Here is a 14376-nt window from a genome sequence, read left to right on the forward strand (position 1 = left end):
AGTATCTGTTTACAGTTGGTTTGTTAGAATTGGGATCCAAAGTCTACACAGTTTGCTTGGTTATGTCTCCAAGCCTGCTTTATTTTATAATAGTCTCTCTCCTCTGCCTTCTTTTTTTAATGTCATTCCACAGCTTCTAATGGGATAATCTTGCCCTTTTCATTTTTCTGGAGAAGCACACAGTTCTCGTCAGGGAATGGCAAAAGGGCAGTAAGCAAGAATGCCCCCCACGCCAGCTGCCCAGTCAGCGCCCCGCCCACTCCCTACTGACCTCTCCCACGGCCAGTGGAGAAGCAGCGGAAGAGGACCATGCGCATGTCCAGCCCCTCCTGGACCCAGATCTTGCTCATGATGCGAATCATCTGCAGGGTCAGCATGTCCTGGCGAAGGTCGTCCCCACACTGGATGAAGGAAGACAGTGACCGGAACCACCTCCCCCACTTCCCCCAGCTCCCAGATCTCCCAGGAGGGCAACCTTGGACCAGACTAGTGACCAGGGACTGCTCAGTGCTCCCACCTCACACTCAGACCTGCTCACACCAGGTCAAACACCAGAGATGGGCCAGGAACCACATCTTGCCCGTGTGGTGTTCCAGCTCTTCCCCCAACCCCACGTCCCCATTTGCACTGAAGTCAGGGTCCTCTTCTTCATGCAGCCTTCCTGACCATCAAAGCCTTAAAACTTGGATTTGGAACTTACACACAACAAATATATGTCACTAAGTCACGCACGCCTTTCATTTCCCCCACTGGATTGTCCGCTCTGAGACTATCCTTTATTCCTCAGAATCATGGATGTACCAGTTAGAGGGACCTTAAGATTCATCTAAGTCCAACCTGCACCTGACTTATGAATTTCCTCTTCAGCACACCTGCCATAGTCATTCAGCTTGAATACTCCAGGGACAGCCAGGTCAGCACCTTATCCATTCCACTGCTGAGGTAGCTCTGCCTTCTAGAAAGCGCTTCTGACATTGAGCTGTCAGTTACCTCCTTACACATCCCAACACTGTTCCTAGCCCTCTGGGGCCACACACAATTCATCTATTTCCTTTTTCACCCGATAGTCTTTCACGCACTAAAATGGCAGCATGAGTGTGGCCCAGCAGGAAGAGAATGGCCCCGAGGCTGCTTCTGCCACCCTTGGATTCCCACCTCTCCTTCTCTCTACCATCTATATCCCACCAGGCTTGAGAGAAGCGTCCTCACCTTGAAGATGACACGGATGTTCTCGCCCAGCGGATCCACATTTTGGAAGGAGAGCTTGAGGGGGACTGCATTGGAGTTGAAGTAGGAACAGTCCTGCCACAGTAGAGAGGGTAGTGATGAGGGTCAGGGTGGCCCAGGCCCAGGCCCAGGCCCAGGAAGGAAAACGGCCTCTCCAACTCTCCACCAGCTGCTGTTCATTGTTTCTTCCAGATTTCTGCAGAGCCCACATTCCTTCCCTCCCTCCCTGCCGCCATCACCCTGGTTCAGTTTGTTATGACTTCAGCTCCTGCACCTGGTCTCTCTCACCCCTTCAGTTCACTCCACACACAACTTACTAGTTGTGTGACTTCTGGCAAGTCGTATGTCCCACCTATAACTCAGTTTACTCCTCTGTAAAATAGGGCTCACAACAGTACCGACTTCCTAAGAGTCGTGAGGATGAAATGTGATAACCAAGGGAAAGCACTTAGAACAGTGCCAGGCACAGAGTGCGTGCTCGATGAATGACAGGTGGGAGCGTCACCAGCCTGGACTTCAACCCCGACACCATCAGCAGAGGCACTTACCCAGCCCCCAACCCAATTCCTCCACCCCGCAGAGCTGTCAGGTAAAAGTCCATACACGTTAGCGTTGGCAAGAGGCCCCACATATGCCCTTCTTCCTCATCTCTCTCAGTAACCAGGTCAGTGAGGACCTGGCTTCCACTGAGCCCTCCCCACTCCAAGACCCCAAACCCACCAGTCACTCACCCTGGGCACGATGCCCTTAACCAGCAGACTGGGGCTAAGCGGCAGGCGGCAGGAGCCATTGAGGGCAAAAAACTGCCCCACCTCCTCCAGGCCCGTGCGGAGAATCCCCTGGTGGGGAAAGGAGAGCAGGGGTGATGTGAGGGGCCCATAAGCTCCACTCAGAGCCAGGCCTCTCCCAGGGGCAGGTGCCAGTAGTGGTTGGCATGGAAACAGTCACCAGAGAGATGTGGACAACCTCCTGGAGACGGTGAAGAAGGAAGACTGCCCCACCCACACCACAGCCGGGGCCACAGTCCAAACATCTATAGAGACTGGGTGGATGACAGAAGAGCTTAAAGCAGCCCACGGTGAACTGAGAGGGTGGGCTACAGCTCAACGAGGAGTTGCCACTTGGGCCGTTGCCAAAAAAGCCAATCATCTAGACTTCACAATCTCCCAATTTTTAAATGTTAGCAACCAGGATCACTAATACTTGACTAATACAACCCCTTTGTGCAAACAGATAAAGGTGCCCGCTCTGGGTGGTAGCAGCCCTGAGCCGTGGCTTACAGCACAGTGAACAAAGTATGACTGAATTTTAGCCTTCACTTGCCCCCTCTGGCTGGGTGCTCTTGTGCAGTGAACAACTTACACAACTGGGCTTAGCCTTTAAGGTAAACAGTTAAATAAAAATTTTAATACTTCGCAAGCCAAAGAGAACACATTCCGTGGGCTGTATCCAGCTTGCAGACTGTCAGTTTGTAGCCTGTAGGTTAGGGAGTCACCTCTTTCCAGCCCCTCACCAGAGATGGTCAAGTGCCACCCTGCTGGTCAGGATGCCTAAGAAGTTAACGACTGGCTGCAGAGGCCCAGAACCGGAAATGGGGAGAGGCAGCCTCACCCCACTCACCGGCCGTGCAGACGGGGCAGCCTCCCGGACCTGCTGGGCCAGCTTGGCCAGGGTACTGACAAGCCAGCACTGGCGGTTAAACTCCTCTCTCAGCCCCTTGCCACAGCAACACAGCAAGGCTGCCAGCAGATACTGGTAGCGGATGCTGAACTGAGAGTCCTTGAGGCCGTCTTTCAGCAACCTACCAGGCAAAGGGAGGGGGGAAGTCAGAACACTCAAAGGATAACAGGCAAGGGGGGGTGGGGAGTGGTCAGACCCAGCTCCAGCTCCCTGGAGAACCCACCCCAAACTTGGGAAGGAAAACAGGCTCTGGATGCAGAACTTATACAGAGGCGTTCGGCCACACCTCAGTCTGCCCATGCTGTCTTTAAATAGGGCTCAAAGTCCTTCTGCATCTGGTTTCTCCTTGTATTTCTGCCGTGCATGGGTGCAGGGGAGGGCCAGGGATGATCCCCACTGCGCTGACGTGCGGGTGAGCTGAGACCCCCCCGAGGAAAAGGTCCTGGCCCAAGGCCACCTGGTAAGTCAGACACATACTGCAACCCAGATGGCTCAGCTCCCCACCCTTGCAGGCTTAGAGTAAAACACCCCCAAGTGAAGGAGGTGTGTCCATCTCTCCTCTTTCTGCACACAGTTTTACCAGAAGAAGTAGTGAGTCACTCTCAAGTCAGAGACAGCTCGTTTCAGGAGGAAGCGCACCAAGGGGCTGTCCAGGTAGCACTCATACTTTAAGGCCTGTGTAGGAGAGAGGGAACAGGAGGCTTTGTTGACTGCCTGTAATCTACACCAACTGCTATCCCTGCAGGATGCAGTCTGTCTTGGGGTCCTGGGGGTGGGACCATCAGAACTGGAGGGAAGGCCAGCTCACCCACCTGCACGAGCTGGGGCAAGTAGTCCAACAGCTCAGCATCAGAGAGGGAGCCAATCCACTGAACAGCCATACGGCGCACCTCCTGGTCTGGGAACCTGCAAAATAGAGCCCAGGACCCTGACAATGCAGCCACAGGGTCTAAGGCACAGGAGTGAGGAAGCACCCTCACCCCTGGGCCTCAGAGCCATGGGTGAAGAAATGGCAATGACTCCCAGAACCTGCCAAAGCCACTAGAAGAGTCCTAAGCACCTTTTCCGGATTGCAACCCTTGAGGGTGGCCCTGGCCCATGGTCAGAGTCAGCCTTGGGCCATGGAAGCCACTCTCACTCTCTGTATGAGTTAAGAAAATGGGATAAAGTCCTCAACCCCACTCCCAAAGATCTCTTCCTTGACTCCCATTGTGCCAGAAATCCCATCATCACAGAGCCCTCGTGAGGGTCAAAGCATTATCGTTTCTTGGTACCATCCTTTTAATGCAAAGCTTGCCAGGCAAATAACAGAGATCATGAAATTATATATAAGCCAGTACACCTAGCCAGAATTAGTTTAGCAGAGATTAGCAAAACCTTTGCCTCAAAGAGTCCTGAAGGCAAAATACATGCATCAGGTACATTTTGATTACTAAGAGTGGAAGAAAATAAACCATTCTAGGGGTTTGAGACTGGGAGCCTGTGTCCCCAGAGGAACGAAGGAAGAGAGGACTGTAAGAGCAGAACTAAGTGATAAGGTTTGGGTTACACAGGTGTGTGCATATGTTAAATCTCAGCAAATGTACACATAAGGCTTGGGCATTTACTTACATGTAAATTTTGTCTCAAAAGAAAACAACATAAACAAACATTGAGCTGTAGTTAATGTTATGGTTGTTAAAGTATTTAGGAAGGAGTTATGATGCCTCAATTTACTTCAAAATGCATTAAAGAATAAGATGTATTGATGGACAGTATATACATAATAAAGCAAATATAACAAATGTGAATGGTTAGAATTTAGGTGGTGGGAATATGGATGTTCACTATTAAATTCTCAGTTTTGTTGTATGTTTGAAAAATGTTCATAATATAACATGGGGGGTGGGGGTGGAATAAAATAAAGAAAGGGAAAAGGAGAAGTGGAAAAGCCCTGAATTTCCACGCCCACTTGACCATTCTCCCCAGAGCTGGCCAGGTCAGTGATGGGCAGTGCCAAGCCCTGGCTTCTGGAAGGACACGTGGTCAGGAAAGGTAGGTGTTACAACTCACGTGGCATGCAGGAGCCCCAGGGCATCCTGGTGGTTCATGTGGGTCCACTGCTTCAGGAGAGCGTAGATGTCGGGCAGGCAAGCCCACTCCCAGCTGGGGGCGCTAGCGAGCACCAGGGGGAGTGAGCTCACCTCCGAGTGGCAATAATACCGCTTCTCCCACAGGCTCTTTTTGTCAGCATCAGTGAGCCTGGGGGTGGAAGTGGTAGGGGGAGGTGAGAGAGACAGCAGAGTCAGCCAGAGGGTAAGGTACTCACGCTCCAAGAGAATGCGACACACTCCAGTTCAGTAGTTGCCAGACTTCGCTGCATGTTACAATCACCTGAGGAGCTTTATAAACGCCTCTTGTCCAGGCTACACCCAAAACCAATTAAGTCAGAATGTCTGGGGAAGGCAGGCATCGGTAATTTTAAAAATATCCCTAAGTGACTGCAATGTGTGAAGCGAACTCTGGGAGCCAGGGTCCAAATGGCATCTTTGATCCTTGACTCAGGGACATCTCACACCAAGGCAGCATGCAGGGGCCAAGGGCACCGAATTCGCGACCCCTCCTGAGGATGCCCTTCGGGCATCACTCCCAAGTAGAGCCACCAGAGGGCAGTGGTCCCCACTGCTCAGGGTCTGGGCAGCTGAGAGGCCTCCTGGGGCTTCCTGGGGCCAGCTGGAGGTTTTATAGGACCTGCAGCTAATTGGGCCTTGCCTGAGATCAGGTGTCTAATGGGAGAAGGGAGCTCAGGGGCTAATGAAGCAAGGGGTCAGCAGAGGAGTGAGGGCAGGGGAGGTCTGCCGTCACTCGGTGATTCTGGCTGCCCTGGGTGAGACACGAGGGAGAGAGATGAGCCCCATCTCTCTCATTTCCCCCACCGCCACATGCAAGGGCCATGCAGGAGCCAGAGAGGTATAGGAGAGAGCAGGCCGGGGAGGAGCCCAGATCCCACCAGCTCCTCCAGCCTCTTCAACCCTGGTGAGACAGGCAGCCCCAAGGATGAGATCAGCTTGGACTCGCTTACCCCTGACAGCTGCCAGCTTGCCTTGACACCTGATCCTTTTTGGAAAGTGACAGGGCCAGAGAAATGCAAAGGCTGTGGGTGTGGAAGGGGCAGGAGGTGGGGGCAGGGTGGTAAGCATAACGCCCAGCTGCCCCAATGGACAGCAAATAGTACACAGCTTATCTGGGGGTGGGGCAAAGCTCTGGTCCTCTTGGCAAGCTGATTCTGGGCCAAGTCCCCATCGTGGGGATGGGTGTTCCCAGATCTAACATCCTGACTGTGAGCTCTCCACTTTGCCTAAGGTCAGCTCATGAAAAACGTCTGGGGGCTGCAGAGCCCTCTCTCCACCACTTCCTGCCTAGGCGGCAGTGCCCACCCTATCCCACCTCGACTCCCAAAGCAGGAGGACAGGGACCTGCTGGGAGGTAAGAGAAGGTCAGTTAGAACTCGAGAGACTTAGTGGAGGCCCGAGTCACACATGGGGGTTGCCCTGGGCCTCACCAGTACAGGGACTCCTTCTGCATGATGTTTTTAAGCACGTGTTGGTCTTCCTCCCGGAGGCTGCCAAACTCATAGCGGGGGCTGAACTTGTCTCCAGCGGGGCTGGTGAACTTGATGTCGAAGGCTGAGGTGGGAAAGTCAATCTGGGAGATGACATCAGGGAAGTGAGGAGAGAGAACAGGAAGCTGGGTGGGGCTGCCACCTACCTGGGTCTCCAGCTCTTCTTTTACCCACCAGCCTTCCTGCCTCCCTTCCTCCCTCCCTTACCCTCAGATTCTTTGTCTGTAAAATAACCTTGTTGGACTTGGTGATCGCTAAAGTCCCTTCCAGCTATAACTTCCAGCGAAAAATGAGAAGGAAACAGAGAGAGAGAAAGAAAAACGGTCAAGTGAGGAAGAGGTTGGGCTGAGATGCATCTAGGTGAGGGGACTGGCCCCAGGCCAAACTCTGAACAGAAGCGTCATTAGGCTGAGCCACTGGGAGCCTCACGCCGAGGTTGGGGAGCCTTCAGTGTGGTCTTGGAGGGCACTACTGCCTGATGGAAAGTGGGACCACATGCCAGGTGAGAGCTCTGCCAACTCTGAAGCCTGCAACGCTGGGTTCCCTTGCTCTCTGCTGCCATGTTCATCCTTCTAAAATGGATGTCAGAGCTCAGGGAGCCAGTCCTCAAAGGGAGTTCCACATTCTTTCATTCAAGAAATGTTTATTGAACCCTAATATGTACCGAACATTGTTCTGGGCCCTGGGCACAGAGTAGCAAATAAGACAGATAAAAACGCCTGCCTCTTGGAGCTTTCATTCCGTATCCACTTTGATATTCCATATTCCGTACCAAAGCATCTCATGACCACAAGAAAAGGAACCAGAAACGGTAACTAGACCTTGGACCTGACCAGCTCCTCCTCCTGTCCCCAGAGAATGGGTCCACCCCACTAGAGCACTGAGTGGCTGTGGGGAGGGCTTCCCCATGGGCCCCAAGAGGGGATGGCTCAGATTAGTAATATTAGGGTTCAATATAAGGAACTCTGAAGAGCTGAGCCCTGGTTGGCAAGGGTCTCAGACCCTGCCTTCAGGCTCCTTGAAATCAGCTAACCTCAAGGAGACGGGACATAGCTTCCGTAGAACTTGCCCTCCCACTCCGGGTCTAACCATGTTCACCTAGTTGCTTCAGTCTCATCATCCCACGCGCAAAGTTCCGCACTTTCTCCTACTGCCCCAGCCCAAACCTCAAAGGGAAAACATGGAGCCAACTCTGGAGTGGTCCTGATGGGTCGGTGGGAGGGAGAGGCTGGGGTCTCACCTGCAGGATGACACTATCTGGCTGATGGAAATTAGGTGCACTCCAACGGGTACTGGGGCTTTCCTGTGTTGCTGGCCATAAGCCCAGAAGCTTCCGGCCACAGGTCAGGACTCTAAGGAGGATGGAAGGTGGGATAAGCCAACAAACCCAGTCGCTAAGGAGATGGTTCTCCTCCCGCTCTCCCTATCCAAAACTCTGCCTTTTCTGCTTGAAGCCACTGCCTAACTCCTCTCTCTCATTCTCCCCCACAGACCACGACCTTCTCTTTCTTCCAAGTCCTACAAAAACCCACCCCCTCCAGGAAGCCTTCCTAAACTAACCACACCCTCCCTGGTCTGGGTGACCTGGTGGCAGGGATGCCTTCATGACGTAGAGAGCTGGACTGGATGACCTCTAAGGTCCTTCCAATGACAAGACCAGATGACGCTGCCTGAGCATGCATGTCCATGCCCCTTCCCACCAGTCCTGCCCAGTAGCTCTTGATTACATTAACTGTGCTGGCCACCAGTCCTGTGCCTTGGTCCTCTCCACCAGGGCTGGGACCCTCTGGACTCTGCCGGTGAGCCCCACCTGGCCAACCTGCCCAAGGGGCATTGGCCCATGCAGCGGCCAGGCCTCTCTCTCCCTATCCCCTCCTCCCTGCCAAGGCCAAGCTGCCCTGGGCCCACATACTGCCTGAAGTTGAAGAGCGGAGCAGTGACCCAGCCCAGGGCTTCGGGCACCCGCCGCTGCTTATTGGACTCCGAGGAACTCCCGGGTGGGGGGATGGGCAGAGCATAGAGAGTGGCACACAGCAGGGTCTCCCGAGGCAACCGGTTCACCTGCACAGGGAAGCAGATCCTAGGGAGGACAGGAAACCAAATCAGGAAGCGGCACCCCTGTGGCTTCCAGGGCCAGGTGGCCCAGGAAGTCAAGATGAGGCTGAGAACTTGGCCTCCCGATATGCTCCCCGGGTAAGCCTTCCTGCAGAACCAGGACAGATCCCAAACTGCAGGCAAAACCTCCACTCGATGCCTGCAGGAGCACAGTCTATATGTCTTTGCAGCCTCTTGGCAGAGTAAGACAAACATCCTCTGATTTTGAGGCTACCCACAGTGACCAGACAGAACTCACTTGGCCAGGGCCACCTAGAGTTCAGGTGTCTACATGCCCCATACCGTCAGCCATACTCCTTCCCTTGTTTTAGGATTTCTTCAGAGTCACCGAGAAGCTGCTCCTTTTGACAATCCTTCTCCACTGAACAATCCCCAACCCTCCCCCACCTCTTTCGGTTGACAGCAGCCTGGAAGCGGCAGCATGATCTCCGCCTTCAGCGCACCCTCCCCCACGGCCCTCCCACCTGTCTGTCCTCCCGTGTCCCCTTCTTCTCCTAACCCACTGGACGCAAATAGTTGGTTCTCACCCCGAAACATTTTCAAAGCCAAAGGGATAAAAAGAAGGGGCTCCTCTGAGTCCCTGGGTGGTGAGAAAGCAAACTGGCGGGGCCCAAAGAACTGACACTGAAGCCCTTGCCAGCACCCAAGCCCAGATAGTCTCTCCCGTGCTCCCACGCCTGAATCACACCCGGCTACTCCCTCCAAGTTCAGGATAAGGACCTGGGGTGGGGTGGGTGGAGAGGGGAGGGGAGCTGTGGGAAGAGGGAGGACCCACATTACCTTTCGGGGCAGCTGTCCCTGGGAAAAGTCCATACTGTCACACCCTTCTGGCCAGCCCAGGGCCCAGCAGCTTTTATGCCAGAGGGCACAGAGGCGGGGCGGCCACCCCCAAGGTTAGCAGTTTCATGATGAAGCAGCCTCCCTCCACCGCTGCCCCTCACTCCTCCAGGGGAATCTCCATGTAAGTGAGGCACTCTCTCCTTCCCGCCAGACTGGCAGGGCCCTGCTCTGTCCCAGCTGCCTCTACCATGGGGGCCCACAGCTATAATTAGGACCCCGCCAGCAGCCAGCGTGCACGCCAGGCCAGGGCTTGGCTACGGTGGCAGAGCGAGGCTGCTGGGCCTATTTTGAGAGTTAGCTGACCCCATGCTGCTACAGTGAGGGAGACAATCAGCTGACCCCACAGCAAAGAGGAGACGGAGCTGGCCCTGATCCCTTTCTTTTCACCCAAGAAGCGGCTTCCAGCTGGGCATCCAGAGGAAAAGAGAGTGAGGAACCTTTCTAGCTGAAACCATAATGGCTAGAACCAACCAAGGGCCCCTTCTCCTCAGCCCTTGGGTATAGCTGGTATTCCAAAACCTCCCCCATGGACCTTCACCTGGGGTGAGTCAGGACAACCGGTAGGTTAGCTGTAGCCCTGAACTTCCTCCCTTCTGCAACCCATTCCTCAACAGTGCATCACAGGGGCTGACTCCTCCGGGCGGCATTCCTGGGATGTGCCGGTTCCAGTCCTGGTTCTGCCTCTCACAACCTTGGGCAACTACTCACACCTCTGCGCCTCAGCTTCCTCATCAGTGAAAAGGGGAACATGGCTTCACTTGTGTGATGTGTGTATATACTGGGTGCTTTTTGCTATGTGACACTGTGGTTACTGCACTGGAACGGAGCTATATACATTTAGTACTTTCATGCACAAACATCCCCATGTGTCAGTCACTGTGCCAGTCACTTGGAACAGAGAAACCAGAACTGAGAGAGCTCAGAACACAACAAAGATGATAAAGAAGAAAGCATTTATCGTGTACTAGGTACTGTGCCAAGTACTTTACTTGCAGTGTCTCAACTGCTCTCAAACAACCCTATAGGGTAGGCCCTATTACCGTGTCCTTTTTGGGTTGAATGACCTGCCCAAGGTTGCACCTACGGTGAGAAGGAGAGGATGGTGGCACCCAAAGCCTACACTGTACTGCCTCCTCCCACATGCCTTGGTCTTGATCACGAAGGTGCCACGGGGCATCTGGAGGGGCAGCGCTGACATGACACCCTCCACAAGGCTCTAGGAAGGATAGCAGCCCTATGGGATTTGAGGCGGAGATTCAGACAGGGAGTAGAATGAGACCACAGAGCAGGCAGCTTGAGGTGGGACATGCTGGGCTGCTTCCACGCCTCTGATACTCCGTGGGGAAAGGGTCTAAGGCTTATTGTGAGGTCTGCCTGGGCTGGAGCGCTATAAAGCACGTAGTAATTGAGGCCAGAGAATCCCAAGGGGATGGTGAAATTCGGGAGCCGTTTAATGTAGCCATCCTCAGCCTCCAAGGAGTCTCTCCTGCTCTGGTGATTGTTTAATTAAAGGACTTCATTTATACCTTTATTGCTCTAAGAATCATAAACGTGTGAAGACAGGAGAAAAGGTCTGCCTCTCCCGTTGGCCGTCTGTAAAATGGCCCACCTCTCCCTGGATTTCCACAGACTCTCCATCCACCTATTTTGGTATCCTTGGCCTCCCCAAGGACCCTCCTCAATCTCTTTAACCTGCACTCCAAATACTGAATTTGCAGCTCTGCTTTGCACATAAGGACTCAGAGATAAGTCAGTCTGGGAAAGTGAAGCTGCGGGGAGCAAACAAGGTGCTTGCTGACTGTCTGGAGGGAGGATGGAGCAGCACAGAAAAGGCACGAGGCACACAGGCTCCTGCAATGTCACCATCGAGGCACCCTGGCCTCCATTTCCTTCCTGTTTTGCTTGGCTGATGCCTACCTTCCGGACAGCAAATTACTGTTAATAAACGGTGGTTAATACTGTCTTGTGCTTGTGTTTTCATGTTTCTATTTATAACCTGTCTTACCTCATTTCCGTGCCACAACTGCCTCTGAGTTAAACAAATGTCCCCATTTTACAGTTTGAGAAACTGAGGCCCAAAGAGGCCAGAGAGAACATACGACTAGAGACAGACCTAGAAATAGAGCCTTATTCCTATAGCTCTAAGCCCATTAGTCTTCCCTCTAGGCAGCCTGCCCTTCCAGATCTATAAGGGAGAAAGAAACCATGGTGCCATCTCCCTCTTCCATGAGAACTTTAGGAAGAAGGGAGAAGATGAGACTCCCTCAGACTAGTTAAACCTTTTAAGGGAGACAAGATCAAAACAATGAATTATTATTAAAACTAATGTTTATATGGTCCTTCATGGTTTACAACAAGCCTTTATGGATACTTCTCATTGGAAACTCATAACAACTTGAGAGGTAGAAATTACACTTGTCCCCATTTAAGATAGGGAAGTGGAGTCTCAAGAGTCTGAATGGCTTGTTTGGTTAGGGTTCGTGACAGAGCCTGGTTTAATCTGGGCATTCAGGAGGCTGAGAGGGTCTGCAGTGGGCACTGGAGCCTGGCGGGAGGTCTTACTGCTGGTCCCAGATGATGAGGTGGAAGAGGTACTTGGAGAAGTGAACCCTTCGGGTCCGCAGGGGGCTGCACAGCTCCTTGCCGCCATGGCTGAGGGAGCAGGAGAGGTAGAACTCTTCATAGCTACAAGAGAAAGGGCGTAGGTCAGGACACTCAGCTCCCAGACCTCATCGCAGTCACCCAAACTATGCCAAACACCATTTCCCCTGTAAGACTCTTGATCTGTGGGACTGGAACGTGGGGTCAAGGGACAGGACAGCCAAATCGGGTTTGCGAAAGTGTGCTCCGGGAAAAGCAACTGGATCTGGATCTCTCTGCCCAGTTTCAGGTTCCATGCTGAGCCCTCGGTTTTTCTCCCTTCTTTATTGGGAAGCAGCCATGCAGCCTCCTCCTTAGAACCAGCTCCAGCCCATGGGGTGTCCGGGGGCACGCCTGCGCACATGCGCATGCGCAGGTGAGAAGCGTGGGGGATGAAAAACGACATATGCTGAAATGAATGCCAACACATGGGAGTCCCTGCAGCTCGTGACAGGTGCCTGACAGAAGAGGTCAGAGAAGGCCCTGGTTTCCCAGGCTGCCTCCTTTGTTCTCCGCCAATCGCCCAGAGGAATACATTAAGTGAGGAACAAAGAGAGAAGGGGAAGGGAGGGGGAGGGGGTCTGGGAAGAGAGGGGCGGGGGGGGGGGGGGGGGGGCGGGTGGAGCCAAAGGCCTATTCCCCCAGGCCTGGGATGCTGGGGGACCCTGAGAGGAGCTCAGGATTACCAAGTTAATGTCCTCCTCCACCCACCCTTGCAGGCCTAGGGAACTCCAGACAAAGGGTCATCTCCCACCTCCCCGCCCCCTCCCATTGTACATCTGCAGGGGAGTGCAGTCATTGGCCGTGAGGCATGCACTCAGATCTGGGAAGCGGCCATCTGTCGCAGCGTCTCCATCAGCTGGCCTTGGATGGGAGGGGGCAGGGATGCCTAGGCAGCCATCACTGAGAGGGAGTGACGAGATCTGACCACTGCTGCCTTTTCTCTCTCCTCTGGGATGTCCCAGCCCACGTCAGTCTCCCTCTCAGTGGGCTCATCCCCTCAGCCACAGCGCACCATAATGCCACAGATCCTAAATTTAGGACAGTGGGGTCACATGCGGACAGGAAAAGCCACCTGAAGTCTAACTCAGCTTGCTCCCTATAGGCCATTCAGCCCAGTGCTCACCTGGTAGCCCAGATGATGGGGATGCGGTGGGTGGCATAGACCGTAAAGGCCAGGGGCCCAGAAAAATGGCAGGCCTCCTGGACCAGATCATGCTTGTGGCTCCCATGCACCGCTGTCTGGAAGTCTGCATTGAACGTGTTGCAGTACAGCTCCACCAGGTCCAAGATGGCAGCTGTCAGGGCTTCCACAACCTTCTCTGTGAAAGGAAGGGGATAGAAGGAAGAATAGTGAGGCTTCTACAAGCCCCATCTTATTGTCATGGCACTGGCTAAGGTGGGATACCCTAGGACAGTAGTCCCCAAATGCCAGTCACCCATCTGTGATGAAGCAGGAGCACGTCATGAGCTTAAATGACAGATCCTCAGTTTTAAAATTGTCCTTATTTTTACGTATTGCTACTTATTTAGTGTAAAACGTCCTTTCTTTTAGGAAGTAGTGGGAATAATAGTTACCAGTTACTTAAAAGAAGTCATTGCTTAGTAAAATAAAAACTGATAATTCTATGTTGGTCCCCAAAATAATGCTTTTTGGTCCACGAAATCTGAAACATTGGGAATCACTGACCAAGAATCCTAGAGATACGAGCTCTGTAGGGCAACATTCTGCTTGCAAGACTTAAGGGGGAATCCTAGGGAAAAATTCTTTATCACCATCTCCCCAGGCCCCTTCAAAGTTGGAAACACAGGGGTTAGGAGCTCACAACCTACCCAAGTGAAAGTTTTTCCATCTGGAACCCAGGGCTAACTCTGCCCCACCACGCCTACCCTCACACTTACACCGCCTCATCACCATCTCCCAGGGACACCACAGGAATAACTAGTAAAAATAACTAGAAAACATTTTGTGGAAAGAAATGTGCTCTCCAGCTGCGTCCACGCCTCATATAGGAAAACACATACACACACAGAGGCAGACCTGGACCCATAAATCAAAGGGGCCAGGGAGAAAAAGGAATCTGGGCAGAGACTGCAGTTTTCAGCTGCCCCTTCTGGATGAAGAGAGCAGCTCCCTTACCTCGGTTTTCCCTCACAGCCAAGACGGTGGGATCCTATTGGGGAAAAAGGAGAGGGAGGGGAGCTTCAGGGCCATGGCCTTTTCCGTCACAGCTGGAAGAAGGGCTTTTCACAGCTGTGCTCATCTGGACCAG

The 14376-nt window shown here is 53.2% G+C and overlaps 1 protein-coding gene across 2 annotated transcripts in view; it reads right to left on the minus strand.

The window, feature by feature from the left end:
• Positions 1–14376, minus strand: part of PIK3C2B (phosphatidylinositol-4-phosphate 3-kinase catalytic subunit type 2 beta) — a 61248-nt gene that overhangs the window by 15433 nt on the left and 31439 nt on the right. The window contains exons 9-22 of one of the 2 annotated variants that reach the window (XM_082674981.1): positions 14244–14277; positions 13230–13425; positions 12026–12148; positions 8421–8588; positions 7749–7860; positions 6449–6591; positions 5969–6040; positions 4960–5148; positions 3720–3813; positions 3488–3582; positions 2848–3028; positions 1959–2066; positions 1210–1302; positions 272–401 (exon numbers count right to left, since the gene is read on the minus strand). In XM_082674981.1, coding sequence (XP_082531107.1) covers positions 272–401; positions 1210–1302; positions 1959–2066; positions 2848–3028; positions 3488–3582; positions 3720–3813; positions 4960–5148; positions 5969–6040; positions 6449–6591; positions 7749–7860; positions 8421–8588; positions 12026–12148; positions 13230–13425; positions 14244–14277 — 1738 coding nt within the window. The remainder of the gene's footprint in view (positions 1–271; positions 402–1209; positions 1303–1958; positions 2067–2847; positions 3029–3487; positions 3583–3719; positions 3814–4959; positions 5149–5968; positions 6041–6448; positions 6592–7748; positions 7861–8420; positions 8589–12025; positions 12149–13229; positions 13426–14243; positions 14278–14376) is intronic. The other variant, XM_082674982.1, reaches the window with a different exon arrangement.

The sequence above is a fragment of the Grampus griseus genome (genome assembly GCF_964374135.1).
Source record: "Grampus griseus genome assembly, chromosome: 1".
In the NCBI taxonomy this organism is placed as follows: Eukaryota; Metazoa; Chordata; class Mammalia; order Artiodactyla; family Delphinidae; genus Grampus; species Grampus griseus.